We start from the raw sequence: 18,429 nt of genomic DNA, 5'->3' as shown, positions 1-18,429 counted from the left end.
GTGTGTGTGTGTGTGTGTGTGTGTGTGTGTGTGTGTGTGTGTGTGTGTATATATATATATATATATATATATATATATATATATATATATATATATATATATATATGTATATATATATATATATGTGTGTGTATATATATATCGAGCAGAAACCTCTCTGGATGAAAGGAAGTTGAGCCGCACACGATTACGTCTGTTCCAAACCATTTATTTAAATGTTTGCAGCGTGGCCGAGTTCCGATGCATTTCGGTCGACACTTCGACCTTCGTCAGGGAAAAGGGGCCAGGCATCTCACAGGCTTGTCAGAACACTCTTCAGCTGGGCTCCTTTAAGGTAATTTCGCCATACAGTGACCACCCCCACGGCCTGACTAGGCTTAAGGGCATGCTGGTTCTTGTAGTGCGCTGAGTGCCGTGATGATGTTCCCCTCAGGTGGGTGATGCCGTTCGTTTTTGCTGCTGCTTGGATTAGACGTATTCCCCTAGCATACCACTTTCAGGTTGCTTGGGGCCAACCAAAGTCCGGTCCTTGGCGGCTGCCACTTGCCCAGTGTGCTTGCGCGGAATCAAAAGGTTTGTCCAGATGTCGGGCAGTATCAGCGCTCTTCCTGGCGGTGCGTAGCTCGAGGTTGGACAGCCTCCAAATTTCGAGCAGAAACCTCTCTGGATGAAAGGAAGTTGAGCCGCACACGATTACGTCTGTTCCAAACCATTTATTTAAATGTTTGCAGCGTGGCCGAGTTCCGATGCATTTCGGTCGACACTTCGACCTTCGTCAGGGAAAAGTAGCCAGGCATCTCACAGGCTTGTCAGAACACTCTTCAGCTGGGCTCCTTTAAGGTATATATATATTTTTCGCTCACAAATCCTCATCCACTGGGGAAAGGAAGACAGCACTCCGGCAGTTACAGAATACAGTATTTATTCAGCAAATGTTCTTTCCCCCATAGGAAAGCATTACAACTAAAAACACACTGTTGGTTAACTGTGCTAAAACTGTGAAGTCTATTATGAAAAAGTACTTGCTTGATAACGAAGCTCTAGGGTTCAAAATATATATATAAAGATACCTGTTATTTTTCCATATTAGTGTGGAGCTCCTTTTTAAATGTGTGTATAATTTATTGACTGTAGGAAAGTGCCCCTTTTTAGGTCTCGCCTACACAACACGCATGCGCTGCATTGGAGGAGACCTTTAGAAATCAATTCAGTTTTTCAAGCAAAATCGTGCACGCATTGCATTGCTTTGAATGGCAACTCGTGCATGTTTGGCGATTCCCTTGCAAGAGCGAGCTTTGAAACCATCTGTTGTAATTAACCTATGGTTCCTGCTCGCTCCCGGAAGGGAAACCGGCGCAGGCCCCCGCCGCCTCCTCTTTACTTTCAGCACACGGCGTGCGCACTTGTTTTAGCCCTTCCCATTAGTTTCACATTAGTTACATTTGCCACTGCAACTCTTTTCACTTTATCTCTACAGTATATTACTTTTTTAACCTTTCAGTTCTATATGAAAAGCGCAATAACGCCATTAGCTAAAGCTGCAGCGCTATACATAATGAAAATACATAGGTAAAACTTGCTGAACCCTTTCACCAACAGATTTCGCCAAGAAAGTGCCGAAAGTCTCCTTTCTGACACTTACCATTCAATGGTATCTACAAATCGAAACAGATGTTCATGATCCTGTATCTCTGCAAGCCCCCTCCCTCCCTCCTCCTACCGCCCAACCACCCACGTTAATCTTAATTAAGCCAAGCGGCATCAGTCTACCAGCTGTCAACAAAGCACTGCTCCAGTAACGCGAACACTGCAGCATTTCAGGGGCGCTCCGTGTACCAATGAAAATGAATCCGCGACTACATCGCCAGCAGCTCTTTGTCAAAACACATCATAATGTTTCGAGTGCAATTGCGACTTGTTACCGACCTTGTTGTGTTCCTCCCCCCTTTGGTTCCCGCAAATGCTACAAGCAAGAAAAGGGTCCCCCCCTGCTCAGGATTACGATGGACGCTTCATAATTAATGGCACGTCTCCTATATTTTTTCTGCTAAGTGCTGAACAGTAAGTAGTAAATCACTCATGAATTTGAATCTGGGATTTTTGGACTCCCACTGCCCTCAATCGGTGATAACTTCTCTACCAGTGGTTCCGAAAATGGAACCTCGAAGACCGATTCATAACCTTTAAGGAATGTGTCAGACACGCAAGGACAGGCGACCAATTAACACGGAGCAGACTGGGCACAGCCTTGTTTTGATTCTGCGGCAGGGGCGTGAGTGGAGCTCTGGTTGCCATGATAATAGGTTTCCTCGCTGAGTCCCACCACTGGGAGGGGAAAGTGGAGTAAAGTATTTGCATATGATGGGGGTGGTGCGGTGGAAGAATCAAGGGCAGGGTATGGTCGGTCTGGGACAGAAACTAGACATGGGGTCTCCTGCCTTTCCTGTGATAAGAGCTACGTTTGTTTAATAAAAATCCCCACAAGCTACTAATATTATTAGTGTTGTAACATTGACCACATCAGACATGATTACATCAGTGACCACTACAAGCAAGGTTACCAGCAGTGATCCCTTCAGTCAGTCGGGCAGTTGCCAGCAGTAATGTAAATAAGCATTGGCATAACCAATAGTTCTCACCTTTGGAACGTTATAAGTATTTAGTTATGTAGTACAATATCCATGGTGCAACAACATCAACTGTTGCATGTCTAAACACTCATAAGGTCCCAAAGGCGAGACCTATTGGCTATGCCAATGCTTGTTGACATGGTCACCCCCACTCTTTGCCTGGTAAATGATGTGATTTCAACTGAAAGTGCACTGGGTTCCTGCTAACCAGGTCCCCAGTGCCAGAGCTCTTTACCAAAACTGTGAAATTTTCAAAACCTTTAGTACCCTCTGGAAGCCCCTAGTAAATTATACCCTGGTACCTAGGGCCTAAGGTACTAAAGAGGGCCCCTAAGGTCTGCAGCACGAATTGTCACCCAAAGTGGCCCCTCAGCAAGCGCATGCAAGAATGCCATTGCAGGTTGCGTTTCAGGATGCGGACAAAAGTGGAAGCCCAACATAACACACATCCCTGTGTGCCATATCCCCTACCACTGCATGTGATACTTGTAAGTCACCCCTATAACAGGTCTGACAGCCCTAAGGCAGGGTGCTTAGTATTACATGAAGGCATACCTGCATGAGAAGTTATGCCCCTGTGCTGGTCCATTCCATTACTGCCAGTGCAAGTGATCAGTTTCCCCAGCTACATGATGGCTTCACTGAAAATAGGGATGTTGGCTTTTCCAATACATGCACCCAGAGGGCACCTCCGAGGTGCTCCCTAAAAACCTACCAGCTTCTGGTGCACTTGCTGACTGGTGCCTACCACCTGAGACGCTGTTCTGAACTCCTAGTTGGAGCGCCTATGCTTTCAAGAGACCCAGAACAAAAGCCTGTCCGGGAAGAGTAGCACCCTCTGCCACAGGCTGACCTGCTTATTAGCCTTCTTGGGCCGGGAAGCTACAAAGAAGCTGCCGCCTCTGGAATGCTCCTATGACTTCCCTCAAAGGAGAACCCCCCCCCGCCTAAAGCCCCCGTGGCACCCTGGACCGGCCGGAAAATTAGCTAGTGAGGCAGGCTTGCCACATCCAGGCTAGTACCACTCCTAAGGTGGGGGTACTGTAAGATGGACACGATTTTTGAAAAGTAGCCGTATTTGTGAAGGATTACTTGGAAATTCTGGGACAGGTATGCCCACAAGAATCGTTCATATTTGGGCGGCATAGCAACCCCAAGGGTTAGTAGACCTTTGGCTACTACCTTACACTCCCCTCATGGCCCTTCATTCAGTATTTAGGTGAGTTCCTGGAACCAGAGAAGCATATCCTGGTGACCTACGAAGGACACAGAGAAGATTGAGGCTTCCGGAACTCCCAAAACCTGACACCCAAAGCCATCACTGCACTGGTCGCCTCCAGCCTGAGTTGAAGTGGGCCTCCAGTGCCAAAAAGGTTCCCCAGTCCTCCAGAGCTCGAGTCCGTTGTGGCTTCACCCCTCATGGACTCCACAATGTCACATATAACCTCTTCACGCAGACCCCATTGACAGCGACTGCTCCAGGTAAAAAAAGAAAATGCCTAAAGGCACCCCTGTATCCGTTGCTCCCGCGCTGTGGAAAAGAGGACACATGGTGTCCATACGTCCCCAAGCAACTCCAGTCTTGAACTCCCCTGTTGGTTCACCCAGACTGGCTTCGTAGCCAGAGCCTTCATAGTCTTTTTACAGTGGCTGATCCCTATTGAAACGCATTGGGCTCCCAACGTTTATTTGGACCTGGCTACCCTCGTGCCGCTGGTGGTGTACTGTTGAGACTGTCTTTGATCTTGCCCACCACTCGCCTTAACTTCTGGAGATTGGTCCTGTAAGTCGATCTACCGTACCTGTTAGCAGAATTTGTTCCTCCTTCCATTGGATAACATTACAGAACTCAGAAATTGCACTGAGTATCCACTTTTTCAAATGAAAAGAATTTATGTTAAAAAAATTACTACCTGAACGTTTTTTCTCTGATTCTGAATCCTATATAAAAGTATTTGGTATTTTTATAAATTGGTGTGAATCTCCTTCTTGAGTAGTGTTGTCATTTATTGATAATTGTGTGTGTTTTTCAAATGTCTTGCAGCCCTCTATGTTAATCCTAACACTGCTCGACCACATTTCCCTAGATAGAACACCTGGTATTGCATAGCAAGTCCCTGTTCACTCATAAGGGAAACCCTGGGCTCTTTATATAGTTTACCAAAAATAGTTATGCTGTGTAAAGAGACAGCTTCCTACAGTCTTATCTAGTTATGTTTTACTTTTTAACAATGGTAACTATTTGTTTAAAAGTACTCCTAGAAAGGAGAGGTTTCTTATGGGGGGGGGGAAACATGTACCTTTATTAGATGTATTCAAAATGTTATTCAGAAACCAGGAGTGTCATGCTTCAAAGCATAAGATTGACCTTTTAATAACTAGCTTCTTTAACTTCCCGAGTGAAAGTCAGCTGTGCATCCAGCCTGTTTTAAAATCTGACTTCATGTTGCTGCTTTGAGTTCCCTGAAATTACATTTTAATTACTTAAATAGTGAAACAAAAACTTTCCTAAATGAAGGGATCTTCTTTTTCACCATGTTTGAATCGCATATAAATGTGTAGGGCTTTTGTCTCTTCCTCTTAACCACAGTCACTTAAATGTGGATATTGGTGCCAGATGGCAAAAATTTCCAATAATACCTCAATTTATTGATCAGCGCATCGGGTAATTGTTGCCAAATGTCAGGTGCTACATTACATTCTATGTGCTAAATGTTTGGTCTGTTTGAGATCGAAAAACAAAAAATCTCTGAATCATGTATCACCGGCATGATATTCATAATTATTTCAAATACTTCAGTCAATGGTTATCCCAATGTGTGTCCCTGATCACGATGTATGTAAGATCAGTAAGGTATTCCTTGTCTTCATGGATTAAATTCCTAGCGAATGATCCTAAAATGTATACTATTAACTTGAACAAAGCTGTGGTTTGTGATTGGCCATAAACGTATCCACTGCACTGTGGCAATTGGATTGATAGAATTGTTTATTGCATCCCATTAATCAACCTGTTTTCGCTCTTTACAGAACTCCCTTTCCTGGATGCTGGGAAGCATCCCCGTTCTTTAATTGGGAAGAATTTTAGCTCCTATCTGGTGGAGCTGCGAAACTCTAGTACTCCGTTCAAAGGAGTCCGTAAATCTTTGGTAGATACACTGCTTGATGGGTATGAAGCGGCCCGCTATGGCACAGGGGTAAGTTGGTACTTCTTGAACTACGTCCAACTATGGCTTCTACTTCTTCTCAGGTTTACTATATTGGTTCTTCAGTGTCCTAGCTTAGTTCTCGAGCAAGAACTGTTGCACTATGGGTCACAATTCACTTAAACTAATGTTACAGGTTCATATGTTTATTGCGTTTGTAGAACTTATTCTGTCCTAATGCTAATTTAATGTGCAAATACAATGCAGAAAGAGTGGAGAATGATATTCTGTCCTTTTTGGTTGCTTTTACACCTCATGTAACGAGGAGAGCTAAATAGGAGTGAAGAGCCCCCATACTTCATGTTGATTTATTTTATAGGGATTTATGCAGCCCACTGCCATATTAAATCATTTATAGGGCACTTCAGAAGGGAGAATGACAGAAGGTGTGTAAATTATGGGAACTAAAAACTTCTAAAATTGGTAAACAAAAAAATAGGGGACCACCTCAAGATACCTAAATCAAAATTGAATTGCAAAAATCAGAAGTGGTTATATTTTAATTTTGGTAGTTTCAGAGGTTTTTAGTACTTATAACTTAACCTTGGTGCTTCTTACAGCATTTATTTGCGTCTTCGTTTTATCTTACCTAGTATGTTATCTAGCATTTGTAGAGAGCACAGGGCATTGGTTTAACTGACGGGAGTGATTGGAGGTGGCCTTTTGTGGCTGTAGTATCCAATGTTAAAAGTGTTTGGTGCATGTGGTGCCAGAGGTCTTGCTCTGGTAGTGTTGTGGCAAGTCTTTAGCTGCTTGTGTAATTGCTGATGTATGTAGGGCTTGCGAGAAGGAAACAAGCTCACTTTCATGGAGTATTTATTAAATTTTACTTCATACTCCATTGCTAATTGAAACCATTTGATTGGAACAACCTCCACAGTGCCTTAAGTTAGCATATTTTAAAATGCACAGACGTGCACATGATTTTTGTTAATGTTTACGGCCAGCTAAAATATAGGCTTGGTAGACTAATTCTATCTCCGTGATGTAAAATTACTTCTCAACACAAAGACGATAGATTTTTTTCTGAGTAAGCAAAAGAGATTAAAGCCCTGTCAGGTACCCCACAAGACTCACCTGGGCTTGTGAAGTAATTCTGCAGAGACGACACAAACCACCGCCCCTGGTTCCAACAAACCCCCGCGGGGAGTAACACCTGACAAGGATGAGATGGATCCAGGGATGGGGCCAAAGGAATCAGGGAAGTGGCTTTTGGTGGTAGGGACGTTGGGTAGGGTCTTGGCACTGCTGAGGGAACAAGAAAAGACCTGATTAGGACTACGTACTACGCTTGTGCCGAAAAACACCCCACAAAACACATGCAGACAGGAACCCCTGTTTCTGACACTCACCACAACTCGTTGTTTGGGTTGACTCAATGAAGAGGTCAGTGAAGTTTCGTCCCGGAGCCCTACTTCCTTGTCAAGGAAAACGAAAAGGAGGCGCTCCTGCGCCAGGACCACAAAAGAAACAAAGGAAGGCGCTTCTGTGCGGAAAAGGGTGTTGCGAACAAGAACTCCAGGGTAAGCGCTATAGTGCGGCCCAATGTACAGTGCTCTCACGCTTCATACGTGTAGGTAATCAGCAGTAGCGCACCTGCGCAACCGCCAAAACTAATGAATAACCAAAGTACAAATGTCAAAACGCTCCTGCGCTTTCCAATGAAACTGACAGTAGCGCTCCTGCGCTACGGCCAAAACAACTGAGGAACCAAAGTGCTGAATGTTAAAGCGCTCCTGCGCTTTCTACTGAAAACAGGCAGTAGCGCTCCTGCGCCACTGCCAACCAAAAGAACAAAGGCAGGAATGTAGCAGCGAGCCCTCGCAGCTACTTCCTAAGGTACAATCAGCAGCGCTCCGGCGCGGCTGATTCCTGAAGACAAAACACGGCAAGCAGTTACAACTGACGTGCAGGATGGTACCATTTAAGTTTATTAGTCAGGTAGACCGGTCCCAGTCCATGCAGGAACCTGAAGACCATACACAGCATTTTAAAGGTGGCCCGTTTCATGTTGTTGCACCAAGGATATTGTGCTGCATAACTAAATACTTATAAGGTCCCAAAAGCGAGACCTATTGGCTATGCCAATGCTGGTTTATGTATATTTCATTCCTGCCTTCCATAATCTTAGATACTGGAAGATGTATATCCTCAAGATACTTGCATCTGGAGCTAAGCATAATAAATGTAAACTTACCTATGTATAAACACCTGTATATACCTACCTTGATGATATAGCAATGGTAGTCATTATTCTGGAGGTAATCATTTTGTGGGTGGTTATAAAAACGATATTTTAACATGCAACACGTATGATCACCATACAGTTTAATCCATTTGTTGAAAGGATTCCCCCGGAATGCCTTGGGGGAGTATTTGAATTGTCCATTGAAGAATAGTATTTACAATATGAGTTGCATATAAGTACATTGCGAACATAGAATAATTGTAGATTAATACAAAACTAATCAAACAAAGTTCCTTTGACAAGAACCTATGCATACCCACTACTTGGGTTATTAAGTTGTGCTCTAGGAGACACATCTCAATCCTTGATTTGTATCTTAATATTAAAACTGGGCCACAGAAGGAATAGACTAGCTCCTGATATCACGCTAAATAGAACATATTTGAAACCTCTACATTAAACTAATAATGTAGACTTTCATGTCCTTTCATTCTGGGTGAAGTTAAGAAATGTTATGAGTTTTAAAAACCTTGTGGAAGGAAAACCCAGCAAAATAGATTTAGCAGAAAAGATATGTGCTGCAAAATCCAAATCTGCCGAAATATTTCTTGCAAAAATATTTTTGAAGAGAAATTCCGAACCAAATATTTTTTGCATTAATATTTACTCAAACAAATGTTTGCAAAGGTGGGAAACTTCGCAGCTTGCGAGCAAACACAATTTGCAAACTTAAAATGTTGATACCTTTATATCAGCGCATTGAGTATTTTAATATTATGTAAAATGTAAAGTTTGAATAAATAGTTATCATTTGCTTCTGTCTAGACAGGTGACATTTGAGCCATTGCATTTAGCAGAGTGATGCCACTGTGACATACCAAGTGATGCGCAGTTTAGTCTCCACATAATTTAAGTTTGTCTAATCACACAGATTTTGATATAAGGCTCCATGAACTCTTCAAACCTGTCTAGCCTGTCCAAACCGGGCTAAGCCTCTATAGTGGATAAAGCAACCTTTGGAGCATGGATGCATGTTTTGGAACTATTCTCACGTCGTTCTTTGAATTGCACTTTTGTGCATGACTTTTCTTGTATATATGCCACATCATGGCCTTTTCCATCGTATTCAGTCAATATGTGCACCGTTTTATCATTAATCCTTACCTCTTTAAAAATGGGCCGTACTTTTATACTTCAGTAATCTGACTTTAAATGATTTAATTTGCGTCCAAGAGTAGTTCACTGCGCTTATGCTTGCCTCTTCTTCATTTTGTGCTTCTCTTTAATCTCCATCTTCCTTGGCCCTCTGGTTTTCTTTCCTGGTTTCATGTCTTTCATTAACAATTGTAATTAAGGAATACTTAGGCAACTAATAAAAAATTGGGCAAGCTAACATTATAACAATGACAGAAACCCAGGTCAGAATCGAATATATGAAAATGATTTATTAGTATCAAAAAAGCTAAGAATTTATATACATAGTAAATGTACCTTGGATCAATACATGATTCAAAAAAAGTTTTTTTCATTTTCATAAATATTTATATAAAACAGTTCATTCTGCCACCAAAGATGTAAATGAAACAAGCCTAATTGACCAATCATACCTCTGCACTCATCCTTCTATTGTATATACATGATTATTCAAAAAGTTGATCAGAAAAACAAAGCCTATAAAAAAATATAACTGCTTTTCTATACATTCCTCCAGGTCTAAATAGACAGTTGAAGATGGAATGATAATTAATCGTCTGTGTCTATAATCTGCTATAAGTCACTAGTATAGCAACATGCATCACAATTTTACTTCCTTTTATACTATAAGGATGTCTACATTAAGTTAAGGTGAACAGAGGCTGGATTTTCATCTGTGGCTTTGGCTTGTCAAAACTGAACATTTACATGTTCACCATGGCCTAGGGGGTAGAACTCACTCGTGTTTCGGCTATTGCAGCCTTCACCAGGAAGCCATGATGGAAGGTATCTAAAATGTATATGTAGAGAATGATCTGGTTAGAATAACAATGCCCTATAAGACATAATAAAAACAGATGATAGTAAGTGTCACAAGAAATAAAACCTAACTACTTTAAAAATAAGTAAGTAGAGTGAGAGTGAACAAGGTAGGGTGCTAAGATTTACCATCCCTGTGAAAATGAGAATAATCAAGTGATTTTTTTTTTTTTGGAGTAACATGTGACATAAGTGACCTCACCCAAGAATAGAGCCAAACGTGAACCAATAATGGTAAAATTGCTGGTGCAGCTTGAAAACAATAGTTTAGGATGGCTGCTAGAAAGAATCCATGCGGGCAAGAAAAACTTAAACAGTTTACCTTATATTGCATAAAGTTCTGAATTGAGATGAGCAGAGGATAATAGAACCATCTTACCGTGTAAGAAATTGGAAGGAAAAAACAGTTTCTGTGAGCTAGATGCAATGATACGAATGGGGAAATACTGTCTTCCTAAAAAAACTATGCAAGAGCTAAATAAATCTCACCTGCTTAAAGTGTGAGCACAAAAATGCACAGTGATGGGCTAGTGTTTCTAGATTGAAGCCCTATAGATGGAAAAACAAAAGATGAACCGTGTGTGAGACGCTGATGTGTATACATGCTAGGGCTCTGCTATGTATACACTCAAGACCATGCTCACCTGGTTGCGAATCGCCCCCAGTGGGAAACAAAGGTCTTTAGATGAATCCTAACCGGTGAGATTTGCGGTGGTTGTTGTCCAGGTCCCGGCGTGTAGCTGACTGCCACCACGGTCCCAATTAAAGTTATTGCCAGAAAAGAAATTACTGGGCCTCGGGTATCGGACTGGCTGATGTTAACTACGCAAGGCCTGAAGAATTGGGCCATAAGAAAAATCGCTTGGCCTGGAGCAGCCGAGTGTTCCTCGATGCATAGTAAGAACGCCAGCACTCGAGTACTGACCTCATGCTGAGTCGTGCAGAAAGGCACGGAGTTTGCCATTTAAAATACAGCGCTGAGAGTCCATGTGCGTGCTACAGGGATACTGATAGGTGTGTTCAAAATCAAACATAGAAAGCGAACTGAACGACACCATGCTGAAACCTGTCAGCCATCTTTGAGAAGGTAAAAGAAGGCATCCTCATCTCTTAGAAAATAGCGGAGGATAGGAGTGGCCGTTTTAGAACGTAACTGCGATTTTTATTTAAAAGGTTTTATATAGCGCTAACTGGACCCAAGAGTATCAGAGCGCTTTACAGGATGAGTTACAAGTTACCACAGTAACAGATTAACAACGGGCAATTTGATAACATAGAAAAAGGCATTTGAATCTAACGAGTGGATAAGGATAAAGCATACTTCAAAGATAATGTAAATAGAATGAGGGCTATTGAATAAGTAGAAAGAGAGGGGTTGAATTGTTAGATTAAGGACGAAAGAAGGCGAGAGATTGTAGGAAAGGTAGTAGGAAGGAGTGAGTGGAGGTGAAGCAAGGATTAAATGGACAGAGTTTAAAAAAAAAAAAATGACCCCAATATTTATGGAGTAGAAGCAGATTGAGTTTTTTTTATTTTTAATAGGGGTTAAGAAGGGTTGCAACGCAGATCTTTGCGAAGGGCATTCCAAATAGAGGGGGCATTACCAGAGAATGAACGCGATTGCGTCTGTTTATTTTTGAGCTGAGGGGGGGGGGGGGGGAATAGGACAAGGGCGTTAGTACTTCTCAGATATCTGGTACACCCTGGTCCGAAATGAAATACAACTGTGTAAGAATGCTCTGCGGCCGGCACAAAATCAACCAAACCCCTACAAGGCCATCTGAAAACTTAAATGGGATATGCCCCTATATGGAACAAGCCTGGGAGTTGTGTGTGCGCGCTAAAAGAAAATTAAAAAAATCATGCCAGTGGTGCACGCGGCGGCTCTGCTCGTAAAAGCAGCTGCAGTGTCACGTCTGGCCAGTGGTGTGGGCACATCCTGACGAGAGAGGAAAGCCAGATGGCACCTCTGCTTGTCATTGTGCGCGTAACCGCACGCTGTATGCCAGAGAAAAAGCTGTGGTAGCACTTTGTAAACCCACACATTAAATGTCTCGCAGAGGAGCGCATGCCCTGGCTCAGGCGAGACCTAAAAAGTTGTGTTGGCTGAGCATTTTCTCTGCTTGTAGCTGAGCTACAGGACTCGATCCCTTTACATGTTAAATTGCATGACAGTTAATTATCATTGAGATGGGATCATAAAAACCTCGTCCCATCTTGAGACAGAAATAGATCGCAACAGCACGTGGGATTTCTTCTAAGTGGTCACTTTTGATGACCAATGCTGCACTTACCAAAGACTCATGACTTTCCCTGTAATCCTCTATCCTCAGTACACATTGGGCATGACCTAAAGTCCTATGTAGGGCACCGGACATAGTCTTTGGCCACAACTGCATATATTACCAAACCAAAGAATCCAGGTTTTTTTTTATTTTTTTTATTTTTTTTTTTTTTGCAATCTATCAAACCCAGAACCTTTCAGGGTAAAGGAACTAAATAAACTATGCGAACTTTTATGTGGAAAGCAGCTCCTGTATAGACACCCAGCAACACCAGTAACAATCTGCTCACCTCAAATGTCTGTTTTTTCGAGTAAAGAGTTTAAGCATAGGATTAGCATAGTGCCATCCACGCCGAACTGTTAAATGACAAAAGCCTTCTACCTCTCCAGGCACAGGATCACAGCTTTGGATTGGTAAAATACCGTCCAAGCCAACCTGAAATGAATAAAATCAACCCCATACACATGGTTGGCTACCGTTATAGCTCTTCAGAGAGGTTTAGCTTACTCCAGGCACAAAATTCTCATTTAACAGATCAGTTGGGTAAATAAGCAAAATGATCACAGCTTGTTGGAGGGCAAGCGCTTTATTATTGTGGAAGCACACAATTTCTGCCCATTCGAAACATGTACTCATGGCTCCCAACGTGTGGGCGGAGCTATAGCTCCTGTCTAGTGATGCTCACATAATTGTCTGGCTACAGCTCTGCTGTCAAGCCAAACCATATACAGGATGTTGAAAGTATCCTTGGTCTGGTGAAATGTGAAGAAGATTCTTCTGGTAATGCCACACAGAGCCTTTCTTAATTTGTAATTTTTTTAAAACAAGGTTTACAATGTATTAAAATCCACACATTTTTTTGGGGGGGTGGGCATTTTATTGTATTGAACATAAGATCTGCAGTACATTTCTTATAAAGGGGAGATTATTTTGACATCTCCTCAAACAATAACACATATAGTGATGTACAGGTTACACAGCTTTGCCTATTACGCCTCATCGTCTGATCCATGGTCTACGACCGGAGGGGTACATATATGGCCTCTAGATACATTCCATTTGCCCCACACCTTCCCCCATTTCTTAGGGAAATCCACAAATGTAATAAATAAAAAAGGGTTTGGAATAATCCCAGTTCCATCATAAGTTTTAAAATATTGACACCTTAAAATGAGTAGAGCATGTCACTGGTGCTGCAGCCAGACTCTCCACAGTAAATATGTAACGCCTGCAGCATCCTGCAGTCTGCCAGGTCCTCCTCGTGCCATCTTCACTTTGACTTGCTGTATATCAGAAAAGTGTGTGATTACATGGTCTGCCCAGCTGCATCTGCATGCTCCCTCCTTCTATTTGGTGCAAGAAGAGTGTATCGGGGTTTTAAAGTAGATGAGCTTTTCAGCACGATAACACAAAGGTAGTGAAGCCACGCATGGCTCAAAATGTAATTTGTACGGCAACATAAAAAATGAGCAGAGAAAGTCACATCTTGTACGAAAGCGTGCTCTTAAAAACAAGCATTGGAAATGCAATAGGTCTCGCAGCATTAGAGTTAGTGCATTTAGAATTGTTTATGGGTTTTTTGTTGTAAATCTTTTGCATTTTTTTTTTTTTTTGCCAATGCTAAAGAATTACAAATCAAAAAAGCAATAAACAATTGTAAAAGCTGTAACTAAAAATCCTACGAGACCTATTGCACTGTGTGAGGGTGAGGTGTTGAGGGTGAGTGAGGGTGGGGGTGAGTGAGGAGTTGAGTGTGAGTGAGGTGTTGAGTGTGAGTGAGGTGTTGAGGGTGAGTGAGGTGTTGAGGGTGAGTGAGAGTGAGAGTGAGTGAGGGTGAGGGTGAGGGAGGGTTATTGCGAGTTAGGATGAGGGGTTGAGGGTGGGTGATGGTGAGGTGAGACATTCCTTTTAGCCAAACATGGTGTCGATTTCTCTGTTGATTCGACCCCTTCTATTCCTGACTCTGCTTGCCGGTCCATGCAAATGAAAAATCCCTTGTTTTACGCCCCTACCAGGTGTTTCTAAATGTTAATGTGCGTGTATATGTTTTATAAGACACAGCCAGTGAGATAACAGAAGGTTATCGCCCCGCCCCCACAAACACATGCTGGCCGGAGACAAAAGGCAGCTGGAGTATGTGTGACCCCGGATCCCTGAGTCCTGTTTGTTAAAGCATGTAGACTTTGTTTATGTTGGGCGCATGTTATCATGTTTTGTTTTAGAGAGCTCAAAGAGAACCCTGACACGCGCCTTACCAATAGCAGAGAGGTCTGGGTGGGCGAGATATGCATTTTACGATAACTAGGGTTAAGGGGCTTTCCTTTACGTACTGAAAGATCTGCGGCAGGAAGTTGTCAACGTAAATAAACACCTGGATACAAACCAAATTGTCCTATGCCTACTTTGTACAAACGTGCAGGTAAGAGCAGAAAAAGAAACACCTGGATGCATTAGCGACTTCGCAGAATTCTGTAAGAAGTGCTGCGACTGCTAGAGGTGGAAGGTGAATATGCCACAAACCGACCCGCACTTCCGACACAGTTCTGGGCAGTGAAGCGGAGGGCGGTCTGAAGTTGAATTGGGAAAAGCTTGTGCTGAGTGTTTGGTTACAGTTCTGGGCGGAGGCAGGAGAAGCTTGTGCTGGAGTTCCTAGGATGGGCGGTGCTGGCAGACTACCATTTACGTAGTAACAACAAGAAAGGGTGGAGGGGGCAGGGGAGGAGGGGGCAGGGGAGGAGGGGTCCGGGGAGGAGGGAAGGGCCAGAGGGACTTGATGGGAGTGGTGGGGGGGAGGGGGAGGGTATAGAGAGGGAGAGGAGGAGAGACAGGACAGGGGGAAGCAGCAGAGACACGGCGGGTAAAATAAACAAACAAGCCTTTCACCGTAACACGGCTGGCAGGGGAGGGGGCGGAGAGGGGAGAGGTGCGACACGGCAGTAGGAGGAGGAGGGGGGAGGAGAGTAGGGGAGGCACGGCCTAGCGGCAGGCAGGCAGGGGAGGAGAGGAGGAGGGGGGAGGAGAGTAGGGGAGGCACGGCCTAGCGGCCGTGCAATCAAGTAGTGAGGGGGCGGAGCTGGGGGAGGCTGTGAGAGAGAGTAGGCAAGGCAGGCGGCTGGGGGCATGTGCACGCGCTTTTAAGCTCAATGCACATGCGCATTGAGCTTAAAAGTCACGGGCACTGCAAGGAATCGCCACGATTCCTTGCAAGTTAGATAAAGTCTGGATGAGCCCCTATAGTCTCGCTTGCTCGATGCGCATGCGCATCGACAGGCGAGACCTAAAAAAAAGTGTATATGGTCCTTATTTTGTATAATCTAAATGATGCATTAACATCTGTGGTAAAACATTTTATTGCTCAATTGTGATGGGTTTTTTCTTTCATGCCTAGTTTTTTTCAGGAATTTTGTTTAATAAATCTCACCAAACCATAATTTCTGTAAAGCAGTAGATGTTTTCTCTATTCTGTTGCTGTGCTCTTGTGAATCCCTATGCTTCTTAGTTTGTGGTGCAACTTGTCACATACCTGCATAATACCTGCATTTTCCGTTTTTATTTTAATGAAGGTCTTCAGCAAGAGAGAGTTTACAAAGTATCAGGAGTCGCTTCAAGAGCTGGTGGCAATGTAAGTAAAGGCATTCATTATATGTATAGCAATGGGTATTTCTGTTGTGGTATTGTAGCAATCTTGTTTTCAGTGGTAATGGGTGGATGGATAGGCTGTGTTGGGAAAGTATGTGCTTGTAGTATGTCCTATGTGGGAAGAGATAAGTAGGATGTAGCATGTCCTGGAATATTGCCTGATCACGGCAAACCTTCTGTTAGTTGGTAAGATTGCCAATGTAGTAGAGGTCTGTGCGAAGGAATAACGCGTTTCATGCTGCATATGTTATATACGGAAGCGTTAAATCCTCGTGTGGTGGGTGCGCTATTACACTGTTTCAATCACCACTTGTTAGGTTTTTGAGGGGAAGTCTTTGGGAGCTTTTGTTTGTTGGGCTGTATTAGCTGGAGCGGCATATGTGATGTGAAGGTTAAGTCGGGCTACAGTCTGTCCAGCAGACCATGTTTGTATTTAAATTTAAGATCGGTACTACACTTGCCAGTGTTGTATGTTCCCCCCTGCCATTTAGTATCTGTTTAAAGGACCAATGACTGGTCCTGGCCTGTATCGAATATGGAGATGAAATGATTCTCAGTTACAAATGGTGGCTTCGGGCCATCCTCTACTTCCATTCATCCTTCACCCTCTCCCACCATAATATTAGGTTACATTATCAAAAGCTGTTCATTAATGTGTTTTTTCCCAATGTTTTTATTTCATTCTTGTTGCAGCATTAAAGCCAGAGGAGTCGGTAATCAGAGGCAACACCAATCTGCAGCCAAAGATCTCACAATGGCTCCAGAGCCATCCACCATTCAAGTGACATACCTGCCCTCCAGCCAGAAGAGCAAAAGGACCAAGCACTTTTTGGAGCTCAAGAGCTTCAAGGACAAGTACAACACGTTGGAAAGCACCCTCTGATTCCTGGTGTCAAGAGCTGGGCTTAGGAAACATTCCTATGGGTCAGAGATCGACTGCATAGGTATCTTTAGGACCAAAAGCCAGTGCTAGTCCTTGGGGATAAACCTGCTCCGCAACTACTGAAGGTGAAGCTTCTGGGAATCACTCAAAATATGGCAAGGATAAAAGATGAACTGTTGGCCAGGAGTGTATGTTGGATTGATGAGGGAAAGCTGATCTGTTTTCCCTAGCTGAGATGGATTGTAGTTCTTGAAGCCAATTACAGTAGGTCCTCTAGCAAGGTCCTCTGCAAGGATTGTGTGCCTGCTGGTGATGGCAAGACGTTTCTAGGAACTACTCGGCACAAAAGTAGGCAAAGCCTTATGGCTGCTTCTACAAAATGTACCTAATGAGGCAAAACACAATTGCTGTCTGCCAGTCATCCATGGCTAGGTAATCTGTTTTGGCAATGTGCCTCCTTGACTTGATGGTGTCTACAGAACAACAAAGCTGTCCTTAAATCTCATGGATGGTGTGACAGGAGACGTGTTTTTATTAATCTTTATGTGCATGTGTCCACTTCCGAATCTACAGCTCATCCTTTTGTGGACTCTATGCCGGTCTATAGCTTTCATTTCTGTTTCCTGGAAATGTTTTGTTCTTCTGTCTGCGTTAAATGTGGCGAATCGATTGGTCCACGCTCAGTACATTTGATGGGCGGCGAACAGAAATGATTCAATCTTGTGGCTGGACAAAAGCTTAAGTCTGTAATTAGTTGCGGACAATCTGAGAAGTCTCATCAACCGTATATAAAGCTCAGAAGCCATTGTTCCAATAACTCCTGCTGCCCCCACTTGATCCTGACTGCAGCCAAAACAGTTTCAACATTCTACAAAAAGCAGTTAAAACTACAGTATGCAAAAAGACTACTTTTCTTTTTTATGTCCTTAACTAATGGTCTTTCCTAATGTAAACTGTTCTGTGACTGAAAGGTGACCACTTCATCTTTGGCACACCAGCAAACTCCTAAGTGTTTAAACATGATTGGACGCTTCTGTTGAAGTGTTAATTATGTATTCAGACATTTTATCAATCGGGCACTGTGCGCCCAAAGGAAACGGCCCTGCTGCTCTGTGGTGCCCAAATCGGGGATTATCAGAGGGGTCCATATTTGTGGGAGGTATTAATGTGGAATGACATAGCTGGCATGGTTACTTTGGAAGAGAGTTAATGGTTAAATCCTTGCATCTCTTTTTGGGTGATTTAGGGCTCTGGTGAGACCGTGTATGACCGTGTCTTGTCTCATCACTGAATGTTTTGACAACCAAATACAATATATATTTATATATCCGTGTGTGTGTGTGTGTGTATGTTTAAAGAGCATATTTTGTTAACCCCTTCCACACTCATGACGAGCTGGGCTCGTCATGCAGTAGCCTGCTCACACGCTCATGACGAGCCCAGCTCGTCATGAATAATGGGTTTTTGCATATTCCAGCACAGGGCTGGAACTCATCGAGCACCGATGTGGTTAACTGCAAATTTTTATTTGAATATTAAACAATGAAACTAAGGAATTATGAGAATAAAATTGAGAAAGCAGGAA

The 18,429-nt window shown here is 43.1% G+C and overlaps 1 protein-coding gene across 1 annotated transcript in view; it reads left to right on the top strand.

The window, feature by feature from the left end:
- LTAP1 (lipid transport auxiliary protein 1) overlaps positions 1–18,169 on the top strand; it is a 48,968-nt gene extending 30,799 nt beyond the window's left edge. Inside the window, exons 5-7 of the mRNA XM_078668649.1 lie at positions 5,661–5,827; positions 15,886–15,944; positions 16,655–18,169. Coding sequence (XP_078524775.1) covers positions 5,661–5,827; positions 15,886–15,944; positions 16,655–16,844 — 416 coding nt within the window. The 3' untranslated portion in view covers positions 16,845–18,169. The remainder of the gene's footprint in view (positions 1–5,660; positions 5,828–15,885; positions 15,945–16,654) is intronic.
- Positions 18,170–18,429: the final 260 nt, after the last annotated feature.

The sequence above is a fragment of the Lissotriton helveticus genome, chromosome 12, assembly GCF_964261635.1.
Source record: "Lissotriton helveticus chromosome 12, aLisHel1.1, whole genome shotgun sequence".
NCBI lineage: Eukaryota > Metazoa > Chordata > Amphibia > Caudata > Salamandridae > Lissotriton > Lissotriton helveticus.
This window is presented reverse-complemented; position numbering and strand designations above follow the sequence as displayed.